At 40.2% G+C, this 24,335-nt stretch overlaps 1 protein-coding gene across 8 annotated transcripts; it reads left to right on the top strand.

The window, feature by feature from the left end:
• Positions 1-26: 26 nt before the first annotated feature.
• On the top strand, positions 27-24,120 carry mapk10 (mitogen-activated protein kinase 10). 8 transcript variants are annotated; one of them, XM_058050463.1, is made up of 14 exons: positions 27-287; positions 9,503-9,574; positions 9,828-9,997; positions 14,213-14,342; positions 14,541-14,599; positions 15,489-15,627; positions 15,758-15,923; positions 17,919-17,990; positions 18,645-18,827; positions 19,474-19,598; positions 19,920-19,946; positions 20,392-20,455; positions 20,993-21,070; positions 22,432-24,120. In XM_058050463.1, the coding sequence occupies exons 1-14, from the start codon at positions 285-287 to the stop codon at positions 22,572-22,574; spliced, it is 1,431 nt and encodes a 476-aa protein (XP_057906446.1). In that variant the 5' UTR covers positions 27-284; the 3' UTR covers positions 22,575-24,120. The 8 variants fall into 8 exon arrangements, with proteins under 8 accessions (XP_057906446.1, XP_057906383.1, XP_057906411.1 ...); XM_058050400.1 differs by lacking the exon at positions 17,919-17,990 and adding an exon at positions 16,362-16,433; XM_058050428.1 differs by lacking the exon at positions 17,919-17,990 and adding an exon at positions 16,362-16,433 and having other exon boundaries at positions 9,503-9,591.
• Positions 24,121-24,335: the final 215 nt, after the last annotated feature.

Raw genomic sequence — 24,335 nt, 5'->3', positions numbered from 1 at the left:
CATTCCCTCTCTCGAGCGCTCCCTCCCTCCTCCTTTCCTATCGGGTCCACAATGGTACAGCCAGCATCTTGCAGCACAATGCTTACAAGGTGTTGGTGAGCATCAAGAATCCTTGGTTAGCTTTTTTTTGTTCACTATCACCCTTTTATATTTGTGAAAAAAAAGAAGAAGACGTTTCCACCTGCCCTTCCGGGACCATTTAGCCATGATCGCTGGAACGCTTCAGTTCGGGATGTTTTGAACTGGACTGTCACCGGATTGGGTTCGTCATCAGCTGGCACGGAATGGTAAGCAGGACCATTACATGTGTTTAGATGAAGGAGGGAATTGAGTCATGATGAAAGACATATATCAGACATATTATCACTCTCTATTTAGCTGCTTGTTACCCGGATCCGCCCTACATTGACCAAATAAGGATATTTGGTGGAATTAGTCATTAAGCTACGTGTGTGATATTTAATCCCAATATTGGAACAGCATACGGCTAATTGTCTTGCATATTAAGCATGTTTGCAACGCAGGCGGGCATTGATGCAAATGTCTGATAGATGGATGGATGGATGCCTGGATGATGCACTTCAAAACAGGATCTCCATTCTGTGTAGGCCCGCATGCAGAGTTTGTCCCCCCCTCCCCACCATCCACTCCCCACCCCCTCACAAGTCAACTGCATACCTTGTGCATTATGCAGAATATGCAGCCAAACCATCAATGTGGACATATTAAGCGCACCTTGTGATTATCATGTCGATTCTTCATAATGGTTTGGCTTACAGGGAATCTGCTTTATTTTTCCTTCACACAGAACCTTTTCAATTGACTGCAGCATACCGTAAATACTACAGTACATCCACGTGCATTGATTCTGCACAGTGTCACTGTTGGTGTGTTGCCTTTGGCTGGGAGTCTGTGTGTTTTAATGTGTCACAACAACTGCCCCGTGTTGAAAAACACAAATAAAAAGAGCGAGAAAGCGAGAGGATTCAGCTGCTGTGACCTTGCATTGTTGAATAATTCAGGAGCGTGCTTGCATGCTTGTGAAAGTGCTGCAGGGAACACGCTTCACCATTAAACCATGCCTATACTGTATATTAAGGCGTGTGATGAATAAATCGGTCACAGTCTCTCGATGGTATAGATGTTCAAAGTGCGGCCGGGGGCCCATTTATGACCCACGACTGTCTTTTATTGGCCCTTTGCACGTTGTAAAAATACTATTCAACAAGAAAAACAGCAATAATATGTTGGTATTAATATTACAATAGTAAAGTATGAGAATAAAAATTTGTACAAGAAGAAAGTTGTATAAATAAAAACATAAACAGAAAGACCTCATACTAATACTACACTTAACAAAGCTGAGATGCAGGCTGTTTTTCTCTTTAAATATACAAACCATCTCAGCATATCTATATGGGTTGGTTAACAAAAATGTAAACAGGGCCCCTGTTAGTCTTGTAAATGATATGACATGAATACAAAAATAACTGCTTTATTACATAAACCGTAGCACATAATAATATTGATTAGTTACGCTGGCTCCCCTGGCTTGCCAATGGAAAGTCAGCATCGGAAAATGCAATACAGTATGTTATTATGTCATTGATAAAGGCACTACTTTAAATGTTGAACACTCCTAAGGACAAACCTTTCCCCCCAAAATAATCCTCTAAAGCCAAGATTAACTCCACACATTGGCAATGCCACAACAGAAGGGTACCAGTTGTAGCAAAGAGAGAAGATGTGATGACAACCATAGATCCCAGAAATTACAATTTGAACACCCCTGAGGTGGGGAACATGACCAACATTCATTCATTTTCTACCGCTTATCCTAACGAGGGTCACGGGCGGTGCTGGAGCCTATCCCAGCTGTCTTCAGGGTACACCCTGGACTGGTGGCCAGCCAATCCCAGGGCACATATAGACAAACAACCATTCACACTCACATTCATACCTATGGACAATTTGGAGTGGCCAATTAACCTAGCATGTTTTTGGAATGGGGGAGGAAACCGGAGTACCCGGAGAAAACCCACGCATGCACGGGGAGAACATGCAAACTCCACACAGAGATTGGGATTGAACTTGGGTCTCCTAGCTGTGAGGTTTGCGCGCTAAACAGTCTTCCGCCGTGCAGTCCAAAATGACCAACATCTCCCAGAAAAAAATAACATCTAAAGTTCAAATTTCAGCTCAGTGAGAATTCCAAATAATTCACTCCGGATGTATCTTTTGGGAGTTGTTTGGGGGCTTTTTGTATTTATTTTTGCAATGTCATGACCTGATTTGATAACGACCATAAAATAGCGTCCGTCCTGGCTGCTCCGTCCGTACAATGCGGCTAAATTCGGCATCGATACTAACAAGAAGAACAGGCTATAAATTGGAGTTAGCGATGATCTCAATTTGATGCAGTGGTAGCGTAGAGATACATGTGTCTGTCTTGGCTGCTCAGTACCACGTGGAAAAAAAGAGTGGGATGTCTTTATAGATATAACACCATGAACTGTTTACTATTTTTACATTTGGAACTGAATTGCACATGTGAATGCATTCAAATTTCCTCGTAGCCATTTGACTTCCTGGTTACTGTGCAGCGTGTATTACAATGGGAAAGTTGCAGGCTGAGTTCGTGTAAAAGGCCACCATGTGGAACCCTTTTCTGGCTTAAAACTAAACTAAGCCAAACTAAAAAAACTGTTAAAACTGTTTTAACGGTTTTGTGGTGACTTCTGTTGACATTATTTTCTGCTTCTGCATGGCTAATAAATAATCTTCCAGTATCATAAGGACTGACCTACTTTTAAAACTAAAATTCAAGTATTTGTTCAATGAAATTGTGTCAATTCTTTTCCCACGATCCACTCTGATTGGTTGAATGTCTGAAAGCCTTCACTCAAGTTACGCTTGAGTGCGCTTGAACGTATCATCACATGAAGAGAGCATCGCTTAATCGATCCTAGTCTGACACGAAGATGAAGTAAAAGGATATGTATGCCACACCTACTAGGTTCAGCAGGCGGATCGGGTCGCAAAAGGCCCCACTGAAGGCCCAGGTATGAAATGCACTGTAATCTCCAAATTATTGTAGAAAGACGAAGATGCTTAGAGGGATCCAATTAACTCAGTTTTAAATGCTTCCATTTAGCCATGCAAACACTGTGCACTAGCATTGTTAAAGACCTCATTTGTCCCACTTCCTAATAGACCTCCAGCATCGAGGAAGATAGACTCCAACACGGCCAACACCTCTGACTTTTCCATATACGTAAATCATGAATGAAATATATTCAATTGTATGTCAACTGATTGGGTGCCTTCATTGTAATTACCAGTAAATATGTCAGTCACGGTAATTGGATGGAAGGTGGAAATTGTCATTCAGGGGGGCGAACCGTGAGAGACGCATAATTTCACCATTGAAATATTTGAACTCCATCAAATGACAACATTGCTATTGTCAGTATAATAGCATTTAACTCCAAACAATCAGAGACTGCAGAGTGAGAGATGCCGTTACATAACTGGATTTGATGGTGCAAAGCCGTGTTTTGCTTGCACATAGCTTCAAGTGCTGTTCTCCTCCTCCACCAGCGACACATCTGCACAGGGCCACCAAAGGTCGGAGCGCATTAATCCTAAAGTAATGACAATGCTGAGAGGGGGAAATTGCCTCATGTCGTCTTATTTTCCTCTAATTGTGCTCAGGTCATGTGACCAAGATGTCGTGCTTAATACCAGTGGCGTCATTAGGCCTGTTCTTAAGTAAAAAAAATCTCTGACAAATTTCATATAATAGAGCAAAAGCAGGCTAATAAGTAAGCCAATAAGCAGGCTAATACTAGCCTACTACTACTACTAGTAGTAGTAGTAATAATCAGAAGAAGATTAATGATGACAGTAATAATAATAATAAGCTAATTAATAATATAATAATGATTATTATATCATTGATCACTGTCCACTGGACAGAATGGTTGCAGAGCTTGAACAGCGGTTTTGCAGTGTAGATTGTGTGTACTTGTGTACATTTAATGGTGGCCTAAAACAATTGAGTATCTCTACTAAATCTGTCCAAAAGTGGGAAAGTTATATCCCGGTTCTTGTTCCTTATTTGTTTTTTGGATTTTGTGGATTTTTTTGAATGTCTACTACATTCATTCATATCCTGTGAATCTCCAGAGCGCAAGGCCCCCCCTGTCCTCAGAACCTAGTGACGCTCCTGCATAATATTGTACTTCATTCATTTAGAACATGGTTGAAAATGCTTAATTTAGGTCAAGAATATTTATGCAGTTTTTAAAAAACTAATAATAGCCCGAGTAGAAGCCGACTCTGGGGATTCCATTGTGACTCAATTTGTTTGAGTTAATTTTTTTTTGTTTATCAGTTGTTTTTTTTAGCTGTTCATGTGCACTCATCTTCTTTGGTGGACTACGGTGAGGCCAGTTCTGAGTGGAAGCTGTCTTCTTAAAGCCTTGGCCTCCGTGCTGCAGCTCAGTTTCAGGGTGTTTTTAATCTTTTATAGCCTATCTCCATGTATCTTTATGTAACTGTTCATTTGCCATAAAGTGCCATATTGAACTTCTAGTGACCAGTATGAGAGACTGCAAGGCCAAATGCTCCGCGTACACACCTAAGACCTGGTAACACTAACAAGTCACATGACCCTGGGGAGGAAAAATGTCTAACTGAGGCCAATTAGTACAGTTTCATAAAGAGGCGTGTTCACTTTTGTTGCCAGCAGTTTAGACTCCAACGGTTGGGAGTTTTTTTATACAAATTTATCCCAGTAATGATCATCAATATATGTGGAGTATTATGGTATGTAGTTTTTGTGTAATCCACCTTAGTAACGCACAAACTTGACTATGAGGCTAACTGGAGCTAACTGTTAAGTAATGAACTAATACAGTGTAAGCACGCTATGGGGAAACCTGTGTTAGTACTAGTTGTATATATGAAGAAGAAGGATTACAAGACTCAGCACCTGACAGCGCCTTCCATCCATGTTTCTGCCATGTGCTTAATCCCCAAAGTGCAGCATAAGCATGCTTTCCACAAACACGATGCGGGGGACGTCACGTGAATAGAGGCGGCCAGCAGACAAGAGAGGAGAGATAGAGATGAGAGAAAATGCATTTCATCTCCTGAGGTAACCAAATCAACAAGCTGTCAAGGAGGAGTCTCGCATGAGTCAGTGCTGTTTTGTTTTGAGGCCTGCATTTGGAATCTTCCCCTCCTCTTTTGTGTCTCGGCTTGTTCAGTGGAGGCTAGGCTGCGTACTGCGGGAGAGCTGGCTGCTGAATCAAGCACTCACAATGGAGCTTTGAGGGAAGGCGAGGGGGGGGTGGAGTGAGTGGAGGAGGCAGGGAGGCCGTGAGCCAGGGCGATGGGGGAATGCCGGGAGCGAGTGGAGACAAAAGGGAAGCAGGAAGGACAGATTTGTCGAGGATGGAAGGGAGACATGGACGCATTTGTGGCAACTCAAGCCACCAAACAATGCGGCGGGGAACTCTAACGCCAGCATTTCTTTATAATGCTGCTGTTGTATGCTAATTAGGCCTGAAATGAAGTGCTGCAGGAGTGATGTGTTCGTGTTAGATACTGCTACATGCAGTGCTGAGTCAGAAACCGTCCAACCAAAGTGGAGCGAATCTCCATTAACTGCAGCTATTGATGCCCTTTTTAGGAGTTCATGCTGCAGTAATTATTGATGCATGCTTGTTTGGATGCTCAGTGTGCGTTTGCACACGGTTAGAATCTAATAAATGACTGGCTAAGGCTGGCTGAAAATTGACTTTTAAGAGGTGGTACTAATAAATACTCCAACTGAAGTTGTACTAATTTGGAGTAGCGATAATGCGGTTAGAAGGGGATATTTTTTAATATAACTTGTTTGTTTATCATATGTGAAACTTTGAAATTTGTATTAGAATTCTGCTGTTGCAACATACCCTAAAACAGGGGTCTCAAACTCAATTTACTTGGGGGCCACTGGAGCTCGGGTCTGGGTGAGATTGGGCCGCATCAGGTTTTAAAAAAAAAAACAAACCCAAAAAACGCATTTATTAAAAACAAAAAAAATAAAAAACTTCGCTTTTGTTCCAATTTTCTACAAGAAAAGCTCTGATAAAACATTCCAGTGTTCTCAAATATCTTACTTTTTATTTTTCTACACAAAATATGATGAAAAATAAATAAACAAATCAAGAATAAAGAAAATCAATCAATCAGTAATAAATAAATAAATATAATAAGAATAATAATAACAATAATAATAAAACGGCAAATAATAAAAACTTAAGAAACCACATATAGTTAGTGGGTAGACAAATTATTTTTTTCTGATTAAAATTAACAAAGCATTATTAGAGCCCTGTTGACATGACAAAACATGACTATAGTCACATTTATACTCTTTTTATTTATAACATGTTGCGCAACTGCAGGGTCTTGAGACACATGCTAACTCGCAAACTAGAGAGCTAGCGACCTAAACGGTAGCCTTCAAGTTATTTCCTTTAAACTTAAATAGCCAAAAACTTACCACTTCCACACGGATAGGGAGGATAACTATTAACAGTTATTTAATCTTTAACATGAACATTAATCAAACGTAATAGTTTTTTTCTGGGTACATGACACCATACAGCATCCATATCAAACTTGTGCGGGCCGCACTAACAAACTTTCATATCAAGGCGGGGGCCTCAAACTAGTGTCCCGCGGGCCGCGTGTTTGAGACCACTGCCCTAAAGCCTGGTGCCGGTGTTGTACAATGTATTACATTTTGATTTGACCTACACAAAGTAGCAATGTACCGCAGGGCGTGCAGACTGCCGGAATATAGAAAGAAGAAGGAGCAAGGCTAGCTGTTATCTTATCTTATCTTGAAACTTCATTGCAGTGGCCATATCTATTGTGGTAAGGCGTGTGCGACACATTAAATAAACACGTGTACTTGCCACAATGTAGCAAACGGACCCTCCATTTCCAATGCCATGTTTGCTATTATTTGTTTGCGACAATTGCATTTATCATTTCCATGAATATCATATGAATTTGGAGCCCTTATAAGTCATCCGAAATTCTTAAATACGGATAAAGTAAGGAAATAACACACTTTTTCTTCAGGTAATTAATTTCCAATACACCCCCAATGCTCTGTAGCCTCTTGAGCTGTGACATCATCCCACTAAGACATCCTCAAGGATCTTCTGTTGGTATTGAATCACCTGTAAACATCACAAGAGTTTGAAGCAATTTTGCGCATAGACAAAAAAAAAGGGCCATGGAAGGTCGTGGTTATGCCTGGGGTATTTTTTAAGGACGACTGCTTTGAGGAAGTTTGCAGTGTTGCTTCAAGGCGAGACTGAAGCCTTCAGCTTTGCATAGTATGAAATATCCCTTCATAAATTGTGCGTCCGACAAGGAAAAGCGGCCAATTCACCTGCCTCAGCTTGAGAGACAGCCAGTTCACTGGAACCTTTGACATCAACGCCTAAGCTCAACCAAGTCAAGGCGTTGTTGGTAACCAAAACAGATATATAGTCAGGAAAACAGTCTGTAACTGTTGACATTTTTCACCAAATCTAATAATGTTAAAAAAACTTTTATGATCTAACTGCAAAAACATTACAGATGGTTGGGCTGGTAGTTTCTCTTTGGCAGCATCAAAGAAATAGCTTGGCAGCACTCACTGGATTGACCAATACTCAGAACAATGGGAAAGTCCGGGAAGGACGTCAGGGAAGATCTAAGGAAAATTGTAGCGCTCTACAAGTTGGGAGAACTAAACAGAACTGTATCAACTGTAGATTGTCTCGTCTCATTTTTTTGATGTTCCAGACGGAGAAGAAGAATATATCGGTTATGTCATAATCGGCCAGCCAATAAATCGGTCGGGTTCTGGTCCTGGTCCTGAACTTATAATATTTAGTTTCATCATAAATTTGTTCATTCATTTTCTACCGCTTATCCTCACAAGGGTTGCGGGGGGTGCTGGAGCCTATCCCAGCTGTCTTCGGGCGAGAGGCGGGGTACACCCTGGACTGGTGGCTAGCCAATCACAGGGCACATATAGACAAACAACCATTCACACTCACATGATAGATAGATAGATGAATGGATGAATGGATGAATGGATGGATGGATGGATGGATGAATGGATAGATAGATAGACTTTCTTTATTGTCATTACACAATAACACAGCAGTGAAATTGCAAACTAAATGTCGTTCATTCATACCTATGGACAATTAACCTAGCATGTTTTTGGAATGGTGGAGGAAACTGAAGATCCCGATGGCCGAGCGTGGGATTGAACTCGGGTCTCTGTGAGGTCTGCGCGCTAACCACTCGACCGCCGTGCAGCGCCATAAATTTGTTGTTTATTAGAAATGAAATCGGACACAAAGAGACACTGCAGTATGTAGTCCCAAACATGTACAGTCTAATATCCATCCATAGCTTGCTACCAGACCAATGAGACCACCCTTGCATTGATTCCCCTTCAGGATAAGCCTGCAGAGTTTGTTTTCCAGTGGATGAAAAGATGAAGTCCGATGTATAAAAACCACACCCTTGTTTTGATTTTAATATCAAATATCAATATCTTTCTAAGCAAATCCCTCCTTGTTATCTTCACCCCCTCCCTCCCCTCCCTTGACTGGAACAGAAGAGAAGGGAAAGCCACTAAGCTACTTTTTTCTGCTTATTCAAGCTCTCAAGCCGCTGGCACCGAGTCATATTTCACTCACTGTGATATATCGATGCATGATGGTACGGCGCGGAATGTCGTCTTTGAGAAAACCGGAGCGGTTGCACTCCAAAATAGGAACTAAAGGAATCTGGCTAGCGAGCACATAATCTAAGACTGGTCGTTCTCAATGGGTTTCTAGGGGATAAACGTTAGCAGCCATGTGGAAGGTTTAATATCACATCGTATGTATACTGTACATACTTGACAAATGGATTAGGATTAGCAGCACAGATGTGGAGTTGGTGTATGCTGTGCATGGTCACATGTGTCTACTGCTCTTACTTACTTTCATTAAATAAATTACATATTTAGTCAATATAATACATATTAATAATATATTGTCACTACTCTACTCTTTTTTTGTAAGGACTTCAGGACCAAAAGTTTTCAGATTGTGGTTGAGATAATAATCATAAGCCCCCCCCCCCGCAGGCATCACGGTCCTTCTAAACAGGGCAATGTAAAAATGATTCAATGTCTTGTTAATTGTGCCCCTGCTTTAATCATGGCGTTATGAAGAGGGCCACTGGAGCAAAATGACTCATCGCCTTCCAGAAATACCTTGATTACCTCGGAAAAATGGGAACACTGTAAAGTTTCATCCTTCAAGACAAATTCCATCCTTTCTGTTTATCTTGTATGCTTCCAACACACACTTTTCCCTGAAGCCAATAAGAAGGTGACTGACCACAAACACAAACCACACATTTTGCTCTTTTTTGTGTCTTGCAGGTATTTATGAGTAGACATTTCTTATACAACTGCAGCCAACCAATCCTGGATGTGAAGATAGCCTTTTGTCAGGTGTGTGTCCCTTACAGGTAAAAAAGGTACAGTACTCACTCAGTTCCATTTGGAGATGCATTTTTGTCATTGATATGATATTGATATCTAATTTGAAGGAGCCGTGTTTCTTGTTTCCTGGATACATAGAGAGGAGAAATGCAGAAAAAATGTGGATAGTTGGTCCTGTTATTTAAAATATACCTTATGAATATATTCAACCTTTTTTTCCAACAATACTAACAGAACCTTTCGTTTTGTTGACTTCACGCAGGGTTTTGGAAAACAAGTGGATGTGTCATATATTGCCAAACATTACAACATGAGCAAAAGCAAAGTGGACAACCAGTTCTACAGCGTGGAAGTGGGAGACTCTACCTTCACAGTTTTAAAACGCTACCAGAATTTAAAGCCCATTGGTTCTGGAGCTCAGGGGATTGTCTGGTAGGTTCTTTGCTGAGAATTGCTTTTTTAACACTTTTGAAATGAGATTTCGTGTTTGGAGAACTCATTTAGGCGTTAATTGCTCTTTCTGGAGCAGTGCTGTTGTGTAATGCAGGGCCTGTTAGGGCTGATACTTTTGTACTTTGGCATGGAATCACACAAAGTGAAAGTGAAATTGGTTATATGGACGGGAGAATGGTGATGAGGATAAGCCAGTAATCTTAAACCAATCTTAAAAATGCGTCTTAAATGCGTTATTCTTTCACAGTGGTAACAGTGGTGACATTTAGGGACGTGCGATATTGGCTTTGCTGAAAACCGATTCGACGATACTGTAAATTTCTGATACCGATATCAGGTGATACCGATATATGTAACATGACAGCATTTTCTAAATATCGTTTTTCATGATCGCAAAAAAATCCGATACTGATATCGACCGATATTACATTTTTATGGTAATATCGGCCGCTAATTATCGGTACCCTTAATTATCAGACATCTGTAGTTAGACATAGACATAGACATAGACATAGACATAGACATAGACATAGACATAGACATAGACATAGACATAGACATAGACATAGACATAGACATAGACATAGACATAGACATAGACTTTCTTTATTGTCATTGCACAATAACACAGCAGTGAAATTGCCAACTAAATGTCATTGCCTGGCTCCCTTGTAATAATAAATAATAAATAATAAATAAATTACATCAAATATGAACAACAATGTACAGCGTAAACAGTAATTTGTACAAATAATTTAAATAATTTAGAATAAATAACAATAATTTAAAGTTATTATAAAGTTATAAAGTTATTTTACTATAAAGTTATAGTTATTTTTTCTAGTTAGTACAACTTTTAGCTTTTTGTAAATTAAAGGTCTCCAATGTGCAGCCTTGGAGAGCGACATTCCAAAAACATAATCTAACAATAATTTTTTTCATTTTTAAAATATCGTTTTTGGACTTTTTTGGGCTTCTGATTTTCGGAAAAATCAGATACAAATATCACAATTATCGGTAGTGATAACTATCAGACATCCCTAATTATTACATATTGTCACGGTTATATTGTGATGTTTAATTCCCGACACTTTTCCCAGTTTCATTATACTTCTTTGGATGAAACACTTCAGACAGTTGGTGCATTTGAATTCATTGTGCTAAACCTTTCTGTGCCGTGCGCCGTTTAGAATAAAATGTGGGCCAAGCGGGACCGCCCTGCCAGGCCACTTAATCCTGGCTGCAGAGGGAGCGCCGTCATTGTAATTCAATGCACGGCTGCTGAGCATCCACTTTAAGGAAGCATCAAGTCATCAAACAGCTCCACTGGCGTCGAGAAAGTGGCTGTTTTCGCTGTAAAATCCCTCTGGATCTCTCATTGAGGTGTTGTATTGAAGCGCTTAATGATTTAGTAGTACACAACATTAGCGCTGTCATTGTCCTTGCTTAGCTTCCGGAGCAATTTATGCTAACTAACTAACTGCTGGATGATGGTGCATGTCAGGAAGTCCCTTCAAATCTAATTTGATATGCCGCCTGGCTCAGCCCACAGCTGTCATTTTAGTGTCATATGGTGACGGTATTATCGCATCCAAGCCAACTAAATCCACCCACCCCAAAAACGGATTTAATATCTCGCTGTCAAATGTGATACATTAGGAGCATAATCTAATTTAGATGACAACAGTCACATTAACACTGTAGCATGTGATAATGTCTTGTTTCTGTCACACCTCTACATATCTATGCTATGTATTCATTCAGCTTTTTATTTATTGCAGCAGATTCATACAACAACAATGTCAGTGTTGCTGTCGTTTGAGGGGGGTTGACTCCATTTTTGACAGTATAGTCGGAAAAACAGCACACTACAGAAGATTTTTGACCAGCGATTTTGCAGAATATCATATATCAAATCAAATCAATTTTATTTGTATAGCACTTTTCCTGCAAAGACATGTAACACAAAGTGCTTTACAGAGTTAAAAACAATTACTACAATTAAAAGGAAAACAAATACTAAGAAAGCCCTTCCCTCCCACTAGACGCACACACCCACACCCACCCACACATACACACAATCACACACAATCACACAAAGTAGGGAGACATGGCATGGCACTGAGGATCAAGGAAACGCCACCTTTGGGGCCGTCCACACTGGGAGGAGCTACAGGCCGTGCCATCGGGGGACCAGCACCCGGGCCCCCCGACTCCAACAGACGGGTAGACCCCCACATTAAAGGGAAGAACCCCCAGCCAGCCGGGTCGAAGGGACCCAAGGATGGCACCCCCTGAGCAGACCTGACACAGCCCCCAGTGTGGAGGACCCCCCCCTGAGGAAACACTGGAGTTAAAAGCTAAAGACTAAAAAAAAAAGCAAAAAGCAAAAAATAGGACTAAAAAGATAAAAACATAAGAAAAGTTTAAAAATATTAGTTAAAAGCCTGATTAAAAAGGTGTGCCTTTAATCTTTTTTTTTTTTTTTTTAAATATCAACAGTCTCCGCAGTCCTGAGGCTCTCCGGCAGGCTGAGCCATACGTGGGGGCCATAGTGGCTAAATGCTGCCTCACCGTGGGTTTTAGTTCTGGGTTTTGGTATTGTTAAAAGGCCAGTGCCGGAGGACCGCAGGGTCTGTGGGGGCTGATATGGTAAAAGAAGATCAGATAAATAAGAAGGTGCAAGGCCATTAGGACATTTAAAAACCAGTAAGAGAATCTTAAAAGCGATATATATGATCTTCATGTACTGTATAACGTATAAAGTCTTTGACTAAAACAGCATCATATAGAGGATCTTTGAATGCACTTTAGCAGTAGCTTCTCCAAAAGTAATTTGTAGAAGATCACATTGCTGTTTTTCTGTTTTTAAGGACGCACTACGAAAACAAATCAAAGATATTTTGTCGTATTGAAAGACTAAATTATATCGCGGCACCGATAACGCCCACTCGCCGTGCAATCTGTATACATCTCTGCCCATATGACGCCGTGAGGATGAGGCTTAAAGGACTTGAGCTGCTCATGACATCATCTTTCTCTCAGCTTCACCAAGTGACGGCTGACTCAAACCCGTTTTGGATCTGTGTGTGTGTTTGTGTGAGTGTGTTTAAAGATGTCGGCTCCACTGTTACCATGGTCACAAATCATCCCTGGGCCTTCTGTCTCCAGAGAGACACAGCCAAACTCACCCTGTCATCCTCAAACCCCCGCACAGCATCTTCATCATCCGAGTGGCTCTTAAACCAGTAGAAGACGTTTTGAAAGCTGTATATATACTTCGATGTATACTTTTATGTATACTTATCTTGTAAACGTAAGCGCAACTTGTTATACTATTTTTTTTAAGATTCACCCATCATGTAAGCACATTTTAACTCCCAATTGTAGATTGTGTCTCAGCCAAGAGATATACAATTTCATTTTCTAGTTAGCTTTGCCAAAATATACTTGTATATATAATAGCTAGCTACCTCTGCGACTTAGCTTGATGTCAAAAACGTTGACAACTACTATGCTATACAGTGTGTTTGTTTCTAAACTGTACCAAAAGCTGTACAACCTTTCATTTTCTATCTAGCGTAGCCAAATATGAGATCTTACTTAGGTTAAACTTAAAAAACAAACATTTTACTGTGTGTGTGTCTGCACCCTTTTGTGGTGATAGCTACAGTAGTTAGCACTTAGCTTCACTGCGAAGCTTTAGCTATGCTAAGCTAGTTCTCAAAAACGTAACCGCACTACTTTTCCAACTTGTTTATGCTCCTTATTTATTTATTTCACCCTTTATGTCTGCAAATTTTAACCCCAAAATGTGGCTTGTTTTGCACTAAAGAGATATATAATTCTATTTTATAGCTAGCTTAGCCAAAATACTCTTAATGTACACGTAAGCGTTAGCCACAAGTATATTAATGTAATGCAATATTGGATAAATACTGTAAAAATGTAGCTCTTATTAGTTAAAACCTAAAACCAAACATATTTACACAAATATTGTGTTTATCTTTCTCCTTTTTGGGGGTATTGCTAGTTAGCACTTAGGTTGCTTCCTTTTCTTTTGTTTTTTTACGCAGAATTTGGTTTGTTTTTCACAGTATAATGCCACTGACAACAAGGTTGGGCTTCTAAATTGGATATTTTCGTTATGATTCCTAAATTGAATTGCTTTTGTGTGTGTGTTTTCTCGGCCAGCGCGGGCTATGATGCTGTCCTAGACAGAAATGTAGCCATCAAGAAGCTGAGCAGACCCTTCCAGAACCAGACCCATGCCAAGAGGGCGTACCGGGAGTTGGTGCTCATGAAATGTGTCAATCACAAAAATGTAAGTGTTTTTCCTTCTCAACAAAATGGACGTGAGTGCGATGCTGCGACCGTGCTAAAATCCACGCCGAAGGGAATGTACTGACCTGGCATGAGAGGGAACGTTATCTCTAGCGCTGCAGCTGACTCTCAAACGCATCACTGCAACATTATATGGAAATGTTGTATTACTGACTTTCCTCCTCTTTTTCTCTTCCAGATTATCAGTTTATTAAATGTCTTCACACCACAGAAATCGTTAGAGGAATTCCAAGATGTGTGAGTACAACTTATGTCACACTAAAAAAATAGAAGTGATAATTGGACCAATCATGTGACTGACTGTGTTACAGTATATGCCATGTTCTCACTAGTCTTGTGATGGCGAGAACTCAGCCTCCACACGGTGTAATAATCAGTCAAAGTGGATGTAGTGTAGACATTATATTTTGGATTATTGTTCTTATTATGATTTTACAATAATTTTTTAAATGACAATTAATTAATTCCACATAAGTGAATTAGGATTCAATAATAAATGCAATATTTTCTTAGTTATGGCATAGAAAACCTGTTTACGATATTCTAAGTAAGATTTTAAGATTATTAGAGGCCTCTAGATATGAAATAACAGCCCAATAGTCACCTGTACACTTGTATTACCTAATATATTACCTAATATAGTAAATATATCCATATACCATTTTTGCAATGTTCTTTGTAGCAAGGGACGACTGTATGTATAATATAATGTACTGATTAGAATAATGTGTTACAGCGGAGGTCTGGATGGATGTACGTAGCTTAGCTGAGTTGTGACTGAATAAACAGCACCTCTGCTGGCTGCACCAAAGTACCTCACTTGCTTCAAAAGAACAATCAATTCCACACAATCAATGAACTCCTCAAGAATTGATTAAGCAATTAGTATGTCCATCCTTAACCACAATGTTATGTAATATGGCAAGTGTGGAGTCCCACAGAGGTCATTTCTAGGACCTCTGTTATTCATTTTTTATGCATCCTCAATCACATTTGGGAATTATATGCAAATATTTTTGTTATACGTGGGCTAAGGTGAAATTGGAATTGTTTTGGTCCCACAAAGAAAGACGCCAAAGCCGGCTCATACGGTAAATGCTAAACAATTGAATTGATATCATCCCAGGTACCTAGTGATGGAGCTGATGGATGCCAACCTATGCCAGGTGATTCAGATGGAGCTGGACCACGAGAGAATGTCGTACCTACTCTACCAGATGTTGTGTGGCATCAAACATCTGCACTCAGCAGGCATTATTCACAGGGTAACTTTTTTTTACACTTGTACGCGTGACAGTTAGCAATGTTAAAATGTTGTCAAGGCTGTTATGATGGCCACATGAGAATATTTCTCACATACTGCATTTGATGAGGTTTTTTTTCCACTTCATGTAGGACCTGAAACCAAGCAATATAGTTGTGAAGTCTGACTGCACTCTGAAGATCCTGGACTTCGGTCTAGCTAGGACCGCGGGCACTAGCTTCATGATGACCCCTTATGTGGTGACAAGATACTACAGAGCCCCTGAGGTTATCCTGGGCATGGGATACAAAGAGAACGGTAAGGGCCGTCACGGATATGGATGATATTTTATTTGGATCATATTAGCCAATGTTGCTAAACGTCAAAGGAAGTTGCTTTATGAGACAGATTTAACATATTCTTTAACAATGAAAGTAAACACAGTGCTTCTGACTGGAGCACAACATTAATGATGTCTTCAGAAGTAAAATTGGTAAGACTCATTCTCGCATTTATAGTCTCATAAGGTCCCAGGGTTTACATTTCCTGCCATTGTAATCCCACTAAAGCTCCACTTTGCTGCGCTTCTTCTTCTCTTTTTTCAGATTACTCTTATTTTTATAATAACGTACTATCCCTCTGTGACATAGCGCTCTAATTAGCATTGAGCATTCCTAGTGCTTTCTCTCCTAGGTGGCTTCTTAACACTAACCTTTGCCTTCCTTTCTTCTTTTGGCATCACCTCGGTGCGTGCAGTGGACATATGGTCGGTGGGGTGCATTATGGGAGAAATGGTGCGCCACAAAATCCTTTTCCCTGGGCGGGACTGTATCCTTGTTGTTGTGTCTTTTCAATGGTGTACCTGTGTGTGATAAAGAATGGATTTCAATTCAAAAACAAAAAACAAACCAAAAAAATGGCCGTGTTGGTATCAGGTTTTGCTTTCGAGCAGATCATTTTAACATTTTCATATATGGCAGAATTATAAATGTTTCATAGATATAATATATATTTATTTTTGTCTATTTTTTACATATTTTTTAAATTAAGCAATAGTTTTATATATTTTATAATTTATTAATAATACATAAATATTTGCTTATAATTTATTAATTCACTTATACTGTTCTTCAATTGCACTATGACACTATTCTATAATATTGTATATTATAATTATATTATATTATATATATTATTATGATATAATATAATTATCATACAGCAATTTTTAAAATATTTAATTCACCTCATGCTACTGACTTTATGGGAAAAACAATGTTTTATTGTAATTATTTAAAAAATGTAAATAAACAACAGGAAGGGAATTTTTTTTAAATTGAATCATCATTTTTACACAGTATATGTAACATATACCGTATTATTACGCATACACATCCAGTATAATGTACAGGTATATACAGTATTTATATACAGACCACACAAACTGGATACTGCTTACACACAGTATTGCATTATTATAATTAATATATATAGATTTTTTTAAACAGTAGCTATGTATTCATTTTGTGGATGAAATAATTGTCAACAATATTTAAAATGTGTTGTACAGTTTGTATATATGATCATTCAAATGGTTACATGTTATCTTGGAAAACTCACCTTATGTTCTCTGTATGTTACTGAGGTGCAAACTAACCCCAATGACACGTCTGGCTCCGTAGTGTCAACTTAACCGATGCTCTTTACTCTCTGATAATCCCTGCAAGGACAAAACGATCTGTTAGTAGCTGAATACTTTGTCAATCCGGAGGAAGGCTGTTTTATTTCCAAACATATAAATATTTTAACGTGTGCATGTTGTCTGGAGCGCTTACCTGCCGTGATCCCACCCTGCCTCTTAAGCTGTAATTGCATCTTTAAGACAGCAGAGGCCTTCCTCCTCCCCAGCGGCGCACAGAGAGAGATTGGACTTCATGTGTGTGCGTGTGAGTGACAGTCACAGATAGCTTGATGAATAAATAATGGCAGTGGATGTGTTTACACTTTTTGTTGACGGTAAATCTGGTGTCCTTTTTTATTTGAAGCCGAGCTTCTCAAAGACATCATTGAGTCAAGAGCGCCTCTGCTGGTTGCAGCTAAGCAACACACCCTATTTTGCCTACTTTTTAACCGCAACGTCACATAATAAACAAACAGTGGCGACCCCCAGGGATCATTCCTCGGTCCTCCTTGCGATTATTAGTGTTCTAGCCAAAATAATGAAGAAGCTTGTGTGTGTCTGAGGTAGAAGGGGTGTTTTGGTGTTGTAGGTAATGTCAGTTTGTGTGTGCGGTTGTTTGTATGTGAGCCCAGTGGACATGTGGTCAGTCGGCTGCATCTTTGGAGAGGTGATTAGAGGGACAGTGCTGTTCCCCGGGACGGACCGTATCCTTCTGACATGCAACACCACAATGCCACCGCTGCACTGTGCAGTAGGTACAACCGCTTGCATGTCAACAAAGCCTGGAGCAGTGATTCCCAAAGAGAGGTCATTAAAAATATGATTAATTTTTGCAAATATTATTTTTTAATAATTTTTATTGTAAAATATTTATTGCACGATAAAAAAAAAATGATAGGCCTAACAACCTATTGAGTGTTATTCATTGAAATCCTGAATAATAAAAAAATAAAAATAAAAATAAAAAAAAATAAAAAATAAAAATAAAAATAAAAATAAAAATAAAAATAAAAATAAAAATAAAAATAAAAATAAAAATAAAAATAAAAATAAAAATAAAAATAAAAATAAAAATAAAAATATTATTATCAACGCAGCATTTTTTCTATTTACTGTTTGTAGGACAAAGGTGGGCCGTGGACATTTTTTAGATTTTCAAGTGGGCCCAGAGTTGAGAAAGTTTGGGAACCCCTGGCCTAGAGGATGCCGAGCGCTAAAAGGAAGTGGGCAAATGAAGGGGTCTCTGGTAGAACCTTCTACATACTGTAGAAGATACTAAAGCTGAGAGTTCTACCAGACTGAATGTTCTAGTAAGGTTCTACAGGTACTTTTCCCTTAATCCCGCCTCACCAAACCAGACATCGACCAATGGAACAAGGTGATTGAACAGCTGGGCACGCCGTCGCCGGAGTTTATGAAGAAGCTCCAACCCACCGTGAGGAATTACGTAGAGAACCGGCCGAAGTACGCAGGCCTCACCTTTCCCAAACTCTTCCCGGATTGCCTTTTCCCTGCAGACTCCGAGCACAACAAATTGAAAGGTGAGACAATCAGCAAACATCCAAAAATCTGTTACAAAGTTGTCCTCTAGCTGAACCCTAGCAAACCCTTAAGTAATACAGCACATGAATATGAATATTAAGGAGGATAGTTGGGATTAGGATGCTGAATGCTGCCCTACTTCTGGCTCCTTTTACTGGTTGCATGGAAAAAAATGATTGGCCATCATTTCTTTTATGTTGCGTCTTTACTGTGACATTGAAGCTGTCGGATGCTAAAATATTTATCAGTCTTGGAGATCAGAGTGAAGCCTCATGTCCCTGACAGGAAGTGAGCCCGACAGGAGAAATTCCTCTGAACCGAAACAGGATGGATGACGGATACAGTAGATGGATGGTGGGGAGGGGGGAGCACCAAGAGGAGTCATTTTAGACATTTTAGGTTTGCTCTTGATGGGTTGAAGTGGGAGGAAGCATCATTTGTCTTCTTCTGGTGGCTGTTGTTTTTTTCTCTCGTCCTCTGTGCAGTTATTTATAGTGAAGGTCAAAGTGGGAGGGAAAGGGGGGGGCTGTCCACAGTACTAGTAAGTCGATAAAAAGGACTAAATTATGAATATTTATAGTCTTTAGGCTCAATGTGAAAACATACTTCGAATAACTGACCACTGTTTTTTTTCCCAAACCACAGCAAGCCAAGCCCGAGACCTGCTGTCCAAAATGCTGATCATTGACCCTGCTAAACGGATATCGGTGGACGAGGCCTTACAGCACCCCTACATCAACGTGTGGTACGATCCAGCCGAGGTGGAGGCGGTGAGTGCTCGTCAAGTACTTCCTTAGTACCTTATAAGTGTCTTTGCTGTACTTGATCCGCATCTTTCACTCGATAACTGGTAATCCTGCGATGTTTGTCGTGTGTGCTGAAGCCACCGGTGCCTCATTCGTGTGTGGTGACAGCGAGATCGGGAAAAAAAAAAAAAAAAAAAGCAATTGCAAACAAAACGGTAGAGTCGTCAGTATATTTCTGTGGCTTGTTGATGATGTAAACACGTGACTCTTGTTGATGGTGGCATTTTTTTCAACACATGTTCTGCTGTTTTCCCCCTTCTCTAATGTCACCTCATGCTGATGAAGGCCAGGGATCTCATCCAAATATCCATGGTAAATGACCACCGCTCTACTTCCGAGAAAACTCTCCCTCCACTTTACCGATAAGAATGATTGGCGGATGTCAAAGTGACCCTCGGACTTCAATAGATTGTGGAACGGGCTGTCTGACTGGATGTTAGCTAGCATGATTGTGCCCTGTTGGATTTCCCCAAGCGATGAGCCAATGTCTTTATGTGTGCTATACGTATCCCCCTTTAAAATGCCTGATTTGTTTGCCTACTGACTAGCATTACAAGAGCTCCTTTGCAGAAACCGAGATCTAATGAACACCCCCCCCACACACACATATACATTTAATTCAGATTTATATTTTCATTTTCATATGTGTGTCTGTTTCTGCAAATGAACTGAATCATCTCTAGTAGCCATGGAATAAACATGATAGCCTGGTCCCGCCATACGTTTACTAAAGTTGTCATGCTCTATTTTCTTTTAGCCTCCACCTCAGATTTATGACAAGCAGCTCGATGAGAGAGAACACTCCATTGATGAATGGAAAGGTAAGAATTCACGTAAATTTTTTAAACATTATTCCATATATAATTCAATTAGTGTAAATATAAATCCCAGTAAGTATTTTATATTTTATATTGTATTTTCTTCAATAGTACTTTATTATTATTAGATTATTTTCAACTATATAACTAAATGTTTTAATGCTAATGAATATATATTATACACATTTTATCTTCTACCCCAGAACCACCTTTGAGTATACTACAGTACTTCTATTTTATAGCTTCTACACCAAATTATTCAGCTTTTACATTCTACATTTATACATATTATTAAATTATTTTACATCTATTACATTATTATATTCTATATAATATATTTTAATTTTATTTAATTTAATTTATTTTAATTTTGTTTTATTTTATTTTATTAAATTTTATTTATTACATTATATATATATTATATTATATATTATCATACATCTAAATTATTTCAGATGCATCGAGCGCTATATGATGCAGTGTTATGAAATAAGGGCCTTGTTGCACGTATGCCATATTATGTATGCAACATCTTTTCAGAGCTGATCTACAAAGAGGTGATGAATTTTGAGGAGAGAACGAAGAATGGCGTAGTGAAGGGACAGCCTTCACCTTCAGGTACTCTCAGTGCATAAGCCTAATCGCTCTGTAAGTCAATTTATTATATAATTTTACTGGAGTTACCCCCCCTTCCCACCCCCCTTCCGAATTTGACACACACCCTATCGTCTTGTCGTTGTCATTTGTCTCTTGTTGACCGTGGTTTAGTGTCTACGTGGTGTCAGCGTGGCTACGTGTTGTAATGTAATGAAAATGGATGTGCTGTGCGGTGGTACGATGCCAACGGCATGACTTGGGTCCTTTGGGCTTCCAATGCTGGGTTTGCAACCTGTTAGCATGGTAGATGGCACACTCCAGGATCAGAATTAATGGGGTCTTTTGGCTCCTGTTTAAAACTTCACACTTTATCCGACGGTCCTTGAACACACCACAGTTCTGTGCTGTGTGATGAAAAAGTGAAACTTATACCCTGGTGCTTGGTTTTTGTCATTAATTTGTTCCGAAAGCACAGAGGAAGTCATGTAGTCAAGTGGTTAGCACGCAGACCTCACAGCTTGGAGACCCGAGTTCAATCCCACCCTCGGCCATCTCTGTGTGGAGTTTGCATGTTCTCCCCGTGCATGCGTGGGTCTTTCAAAAACATGCTAGGTTAATTGGCAAATTGTCCATAGGTATGAATGTGAGTGTGAATGGTTGTTTGTCTATATGTGCCCTGTGATTGGCTGGCCACCAGTCCAGGGTGTACCCAGCCTCTTGCCCAAAGACAGCTGGGATAGACATGACAGACATGATAGAGGGAATAGACATGATTTTTTTACATTCAAAAATCATAATAAATAATGATGAAATACCTTTATTTTATCATTTACCTTCATTGAAGACCCTTGTCGGCGAAGATGGTGATGTGCAGGAGCAAGGAGACGATCCACGTTCATTTCTTCTTTCCCGTACACGTGGATGCCATCTTCGTACGAATTCTGTCGTGTGTCTCGCCCTCCTTAACAAAGGCAACTTTCTTTGGCCCCATGGCAGGTTATTTAGCAGTTACATTCAATAAAACCGTCCATTGAAGTTTGCATTTCATTAAAAACAAGACAGTGTAGGACAATTTGGCTCGAAAACGGAATCATACCAAAACTGGGGTGTTGGAGGATCGAAATTTTACTCCGATGCTGCCGCAGATTTCTCATCTATCGCCTCCCCAAATGTTCCTCAAGTGTAGTAAAACTATCTTCTGATACTACACTTGGATGGATCTTTCTACGGGAACCCCCTGGATCCAAGTGATGCGTCCTTGTCCCCGTCATCACCTTGTCGTGTTTTCTTCAAACCCTTTCATGTGTGCACAATTTGAAAGCAAACGGCCTCAACTCTGGTACGTTGTAACCCCCCCGCCGCTGTTGATTCCCTTAGCACAGGTGCAGCCGTGAACAGCAGCGAGAGCCTCCCTCCGTCCTCGTCCATCAACGACATCTCGTCCATGTCCACCGACCAGACCCTGGCCTCAGACACCGACAGCAGCCTGGAGACCTCGGCGGGACCCCTGGGGTGCTGCAGGTGACTAGCCGCCTGCCTGCGCAACCCCGCCTTCTTCCGCCGTTAAGAAGGAAAAATGAGGGAAAGCGTCTATTCCCATCCCCTCCACCCCCCCCCAAAAAAAAAGAAAGAAAGAAAACAAAAAAAGTGAAACAATCAATATGAAACGATGAAGCCTGCGCGTTGTCATGCTAAAAACAACATTGGTATTTAACGTGAGCAGATATACTCAATGTCCATGATCCTCTAGTTCAGGGGTCGGCAACCTTTACGATCAAAAGAGCCATTTTATTACCCCCTGGCTCACTAAGAAAAATAGACTGGAGCCGTAAAACATAATTTAAAAACAGCAGAGACGTGCTCGAGTGGTTAGCGCGCAGACCTCACAGCTAGGAGACCAGAGTTCAATTCCACCCTCGGCCATCTCTGTGTGGAGTTTGCATGTTCTCCCCGTGCATGCGTGGGTTTTCTCCGGGTACTCCGGTTTCCTCCCCCATTCCAAAAACATGCTAGGTTAATTAGCGACTCCAAATTGTCCATAGGTATGAATGTGAGTGTGAATGGTTGTTTGTCTATATGTGCCCTGTGATTGGCTGGTCACCAGTCCAGGGTGTACCCCGCCTCTCACCCCAAGACAGCTGGGATAGGCTCCAGCACCACCCGCGACCCTCGTCTGGATAAGCGGTAGAAAATGAATGAATGAATGAATGAGAGATGTGCTCACATTCAGAGCGAATTGCGAGTCTCCCAAGATTTTGATTGACTGCCAGATTTGGAGGGAATTTTGGGGTATCAAAGTACTTCAGAGTTGGTCAAGTAGTCTTGGTCTCACAGAAAGTCGGATTTTTTTCCAAAAATGTGTATTTTCCCCATTCAGGTGTTAAAAAAAATAAATACTTGAGCAATGTGACGGGAGCCACAACAAAGAGGCTGAAGAGCCACATGCGGCTCTGGAGCCGTGGGTTGCTGACCCCTGCTCTAGTTGCTTTGCTTATAATACGTCTGGCAACCCGATGCTGTAGCCTGGCTGCTATGAACACAAACCCAGTCTCGTAGAAAAAAAGCATTTAACCCAAGGGTGTCCACATCTTTGCACCGATGTTCTCACGCTATGAAAATGACATTTTTTCTATTTTTCATTTTCTCCCATGTTGATGATATTTCAAGACGTACATGACACGTTCTCCGAACCTGCTGACATTTTTTTTAGTGTCATAAAAAAAACATCATCATTGTCAAAACTTACAAAGTGATAACAGTAGTGATGATTGGACACCACATGATTTGTAGTTATCGATACATAATTAATAACATCATGGCTTCATGAAGCGTTCAGAAGCAAACAGAAAGCATTCAGGGCGCTTGCCACGCCAGATAACGCGTGTGATGGCGGTGGACACCAAAGGTGAAGTAAATAAAAAGTACATCAAAAATATTAATGTGAGGTTTTAAATCATCAATTATAATTACCCACTTGATCCACAACTAACAACTAAACTAAATATTAAAAATAAATATTCCTTACAAAGATCTCTGCAGGTTCGGAGCACACGTCAGTAAAAAAATAAAAATCTGCGGGCCGCACGTTGGACACCCCTGATTTAAACGCTGTGTGGCAAGGTGCACCGCTTTCACGCTCTCTTTCCTTTATAACACATGACGCCGTCCCTGTCATGTCTCCCTGATCACATGACCTCTCTGCGGTAGTTTAGCCCAAAACAAACCCATGTGTGTGTGTGTGTGTGTGTGTGTGTGTGTGTTTTGAACACAGCTATTGTAAATATGT

The sequence above is a fragment of the Doryrhamphus excisus genome, chromosome 2, assembly GCF_030265055.1.
Source record: "Doryrhamphus excisus isolate RoL2022-K1 chromosome 2, RoL_Dexc_1.0, whole genome shotgun sequence".
NCBI lineage: Eukaryota > Metazoa > Chordata > Actinopteri > Syngnathiformes > Syngnathidae > Doryrhamphus > Doryrhamphus excisus.
The sequence above is the reverse complement of the archived record's forward strand: the minus strand, read 5'-3'. Positions and strand labels throughout refer to the sequence as shown.